The 4133-nt window shown below is 61.7% G+C and overlaps 1 protein-coding gene across 1 annotated transcript in view; it reads right to left on the bottom strand.

Annotated features, from left to right (window-relative positions):
- Nucleotides 1-71: 71 nt before the first annotated feature.
- TBX1 (T-box 1) overlaps nucleotides 72-4133 on the bottom strand; it is a 6650-nt gene continuing 2588 nt past the window's right edge. Inside the window, exons 3-6 of the mRNA XM_021713191.1 lie at nucleotides 2415-2516; nucleotides 1393-1564; nucleotides 724-879; nucleotides 72-143 (exon numbers count right to left, since the gene is read on the bottom strand). Of these exons, the coding sequence (XP_021568866.1) occupies nucleotides 72-143; nucleotides 724-879; nucleotides 1393-1564; nucleotides 2415-2516 (502 nt within the window). The remainder of the gene's footprint in view (nucleotides 144-723; nucleotides 880-1392; nucleotides 1565-2414; nucleotides 2517-4133) is intronic.

The following is a 4133-nucleotide window of genomic DNA, read 5'->3' as shown; positions in this document are numbered from 1 at the left end:
CCTGCGGGGGGGAGGCGGTCAGGGCGCGTCCCCGCCTGGCGCCTGGCGCCCGCGCGGCCCTGGGAGAAGACTCACCAGTCCTCAGGGTCGCAGTCCCGGAAGCCTTTGGCGAAGGGATTGCTGGCGATCTTGAGCTGCGTGATCTGCGGGGAAGCGGGCGTGAGCAAGCCCGGGGACCCCGCGGCCGGGCCGACCTCCGCGGAGGTTGGGGAGTATGCAGAGGGGCTCCCGGAAGGCGCTCCCGGAAAGACCGCTTGGTGTTGCCCTTCCCCCACGGAGCTTGTCCCCCTCCTGCGGCAGGAGCAGGCCTGGGGAGCCTACTCGCTTGCTAGGGGGCTTCTCTTCGGTGCCCTAAGTGAATGGGGATGGAGATCCCGTGCCCCTGGCTGGAAGGGGAATGTGGTCACCTCCTTCCCACTGCGCAGTGGGGGAACCGAGCGGGTGCCCCAGGAATCTGGGTAAGCCTCGGATCAGACCCCTGATGGGGCGTTTCCGGAATGGTTTGTAAAACAAACTTTCAGGCTGCAGTGACAGTTGTGGCTGGAGAGGTCAAGCTGACAGGAGGCTGGGCCGGCCTGCCCAGGAGGGAGGGAGGGGTCTGCTTGAGGCCCTTGGTGGTAGGGCTCCAAGTGGGTTGTGCTCCGTCCTCCAGGCAGCAACTGAAAATTGTACCCTCTTCCCCAGAAGTGTAGACTCTGCCCCTTGGCCCCTGCAGGCCCTCACCCTGTGGTTCTGATAGGCGGTGACTGCAGTGAAGCGGGTCTCCTCAAACACAAAGGTTTTGAAGTTTTCCTCTGCATATTTCTCGCTGTCTTTGCGCGGGTCTACGTAGACCACATGGAAGCGGGGCTGGTATCTGTGCATGGAGTTGAGAATAATCTGGAAGACAAGGGGAGGAGGTCAGCTCCAGTGGTGGACTGGGCCCAGGATCTGGTTGGAGCCAGGAAACTGAGGCTGAGTCTGAGTAGTCAATGAACTTCCCGCAGAAGAGGGGCAAACCCTTCACTCCATGAGGCTGGGCCATCGGGCCAAGCAGGGGTGGTGACCCGAGGTGACCGCTGGGAAAGACATCCAAGTGGCAAAAGATCTCTTTCCTTAGGTCCCTGACCACTGCTTCAGGACTGGGGGTGGGGGAAAGAGTGGTTACTGTGGGGTGGAGCTCAGTCAGCAGGAAGCTGCCTGCCCCCAGCCCCCACCCATAGCCCCATCCTCTCCATTAAAAGCCTCTCGATGAGATCAGGAGTGGTGTAGGGAAGGACACCCGAGGCCCTCTGATCCCTGACTGTAGGCCCTCTCTCTTCAGCATGTTTCTCTTCTCCACCCAGCACCACCCAAGCTCAGCCTCTGCCCACCAGCAGGGACAGCCTGGGAGCCTGGGGAGGGATCGCTCACGTGGCCATTGTCATCCAGCAGGTTGTTGGTCAGCTTGAGTTTGTCAAAGGACACGATTTGCTTCATCCACTGCGCACCCTTGGCAGGCGAGTCTGGGTGGTAGTGCACACGGCCCGGCGTGGCAGGGTCTGCTTTCCCCGCCACCAGCCAGGAGGAGCTATGGAAGGCGTACCTGGAGGGATGCAGAAGCATAGGGGTGAACCCAGGGGGCCTAACCCCAAGTGCTGAAAGTGCCTCTGAGGAACTTCCCCACCCGTGAAAAGGAGTGCCGATGCCACAAGGAAGGGGTGCTTTTCCAAGAGGGTCGTGGAAAAACCAGAAAACTCCCACCTGCCACCCAACACACAAAACAAGCGAGGATCGGGATTCCCGAAAAGGAGCAGGTTCCCGAAAAAACAAGCGGGGAACCGGGATGCAAGAAGCAGGTTGGGCTCCCTCTCATCACTTCATTTCGCCCCACACGGGTCCACCCGCCCCCTGCCGCTGCAACGGACCGGATTTGGCCCTGCCGGCAGTTTCAGGTGCGGGGGCAGCCCACTCTGGTTTATTAATTGCTGTTAATTGTCCGACCACAGAGGCCCGCCCTGCATAATCTCTCCAGGCCACCCCACCTTTCCGGCCCAGCTCCAGAGCCCAGCGTTCCTTGGAGATGGGGGAAGGGGACAAGGCACTCAGGATGGCCTCATGGGAGAGGGAGACTGGGGCTGTGCACTCAGCCCACCCGCCTGAGACCATGCCGGCCCAGGCAAGAGTGAGCTGTCTGGAACGTGCAGCCGGAGGGGCTCCTGGTGGGGCTCCCGGAGGCAGTTCTGGAGAGAGGACATTCAGCACTGCTTGGGGGTGGCAGGGACAGAGGAGTGAGCAGGTAGAGAGATCGGTGGGACAGCAGCAGGTGCCTGGGAGGACCTGCCCACTAAGGAGCTTCTCAGCACGGGTGGCACTCAGAGCTGTGTCACCAGGCAGGACTGGCCGCCTCCCAGGGTGCCTTTCCGGCTCCCACAGGCACACAGCCGCTCGCTCACCGGTAGCGCTTGTCGTCCACCGGCACGAAGTCCATGAGCAGCATGTAGTCGGCCATGGGATCCATGCCGAAGAGCTTTACTTGAAACGTAGGGAACATTCGCCTGGGGGTGGTGAGATCTCGGTCATCTCCGGCAGGAGAAAGCAGCCCCCCTCGATCTGCAGGGGACTGGCGGCCCCTCCGCTAGGCCCTTCTCTCCAGCCTCTGTGGGCGGCTTGACAGCCCAGACCCCCAGTTCCATCTCCCTGGCTCAGTCGCTCTAACTTGGGTAGGCCCCTACCCAACTGTGGGTCCAGCGGCCAGGCAGCCTCCTGGGCCCTTCTCCGGACACAGAAACGGCTGGCCTAGCAATGGAGCCAAGCTTGGAGCCCAGCCTCCAGCCACCTTTGCTTGCACAAACCTACCTTACCTTTGCTGATTTTTTTTGGCCTCCCGGACCCAGCCTGAGTGGCAGCAGAGCACCCAAGATGTACCCCTGGCAGAGCTTCCCTAGCTTGACTGAAGCGGCTCCCGGCTCCAACAAAGTGAAACCAGTAGCCATGTAATTTCGGGAAGTCTCCACGGCTCTTTCAGCTGAACCTGTGGCTATTCCTCAAGCCCTCCAGCCTGACCGAGGCCTCATAGGCAGAAGGTGGAGTCTCCCCAACTTCCTGGGGGCACAGGCAAGTTCCTATTTCCTTAGCTCCCTCCGACACATCACTCAAGACACAGCTGCCCAGGGTGGACCTGGTTTCTGCCAGGTTGGGAGAGTTCCCCAAACCTTCCCTGCTCTGGAGCCTAACTCAGTGACTGATCAGGGTTCCTGAAAGGACTTGTGCAGTGCCTGGGTGGGCTCTTGGTTGTGGGCTGCCCCCCACCATGGTGCAGCACTATCGGCCACTGGGCCCTGGAGACAACAGAGGCATAGCCCCACTTGCTCTCCCCACCACCTGCCTTACAGGCACCTCCTTGCTGGCAGTGGGCAGAAGACAAACGCCAGGAGCCACCCCTCCAGGACAGGCCTTCTGCCACCCCCACCAGGGCCTCTGCAGGCCGGAGGGTGCTGCAGAACGTCGCTCCCGGGTGAAGAACCCGGCGCCAACAAGGCCCTCGCCCGGTCAGCCTGGGCGGAGGCCAGGCTGCCACTGTCCTCAGGAGGGCCCGTGTGCCTGGGGACAGCAAGGAGGGGCTGGAGAAACCCACAGTGCTGGAGTTAGCGCAGGCCCCACGTCCCCAGGAAGACGGCCGCAGCAGGGAAACAGAAACCAAGAGGCTTTGCAAACAGGCCCTGACTCCCCTCAGCCGTGCGGACACGGAGCTGGTGTGTACATTAGACTCAGCCCAGCACCCGCCTTTGTCTGCTGGTCAGATCGGGTGCATCTGCAAAACTTGTTCCCCTTCTCGGCCCTTAAAGCAAATACAGGCCGAGTGGAAGGCGATGGCCGCTCTCTGCAGAGCCAGGCCCCACACCACCGAAATCTAGACTGGAGGAGCCTGGGTCGCAACCGCCTCAGAACCGAGCACCTTTTCAAGTGTCTTAACTCCTTCCTAAAATTGTCCAGACAATTGCCCGGGTAGACTGAACTCAGAACCCCAACGGGAGTTTCTTTGGAGGTGGGATCTCCTGGGAGCCGGCGGGCGGGCCAGCAGGCCCCTCGGATCCCGCTTGTGCGCTGGAGCCTGCCAGGCTTCCCAGCCGGCGGCGACCTGAGACTGCGAGTGGGGCGGATCCGCGGGGCTC

This window comes from Carlito syrichta, unplaced genomic scaffold (genome assembly GCF_000164805.1).
Source record: "Carlito syrichta isolate Samal-C Ts95f unplaced genomic scaffold, Tarsius_syrichta-2.0.1 Scaffold304335, whole genome shotgun sequence".
In the NCBI taxonomy this organism is placed as follows: domain Eukaryota; kingdom Metazoa; phylum Chordata; class Mammalia; order Primates; family Tarsiidae; genus Carlito; species Carlito syrichta.
This window is presented reverse-complemented; position numbering and strand designations above follow the sequence as displayed.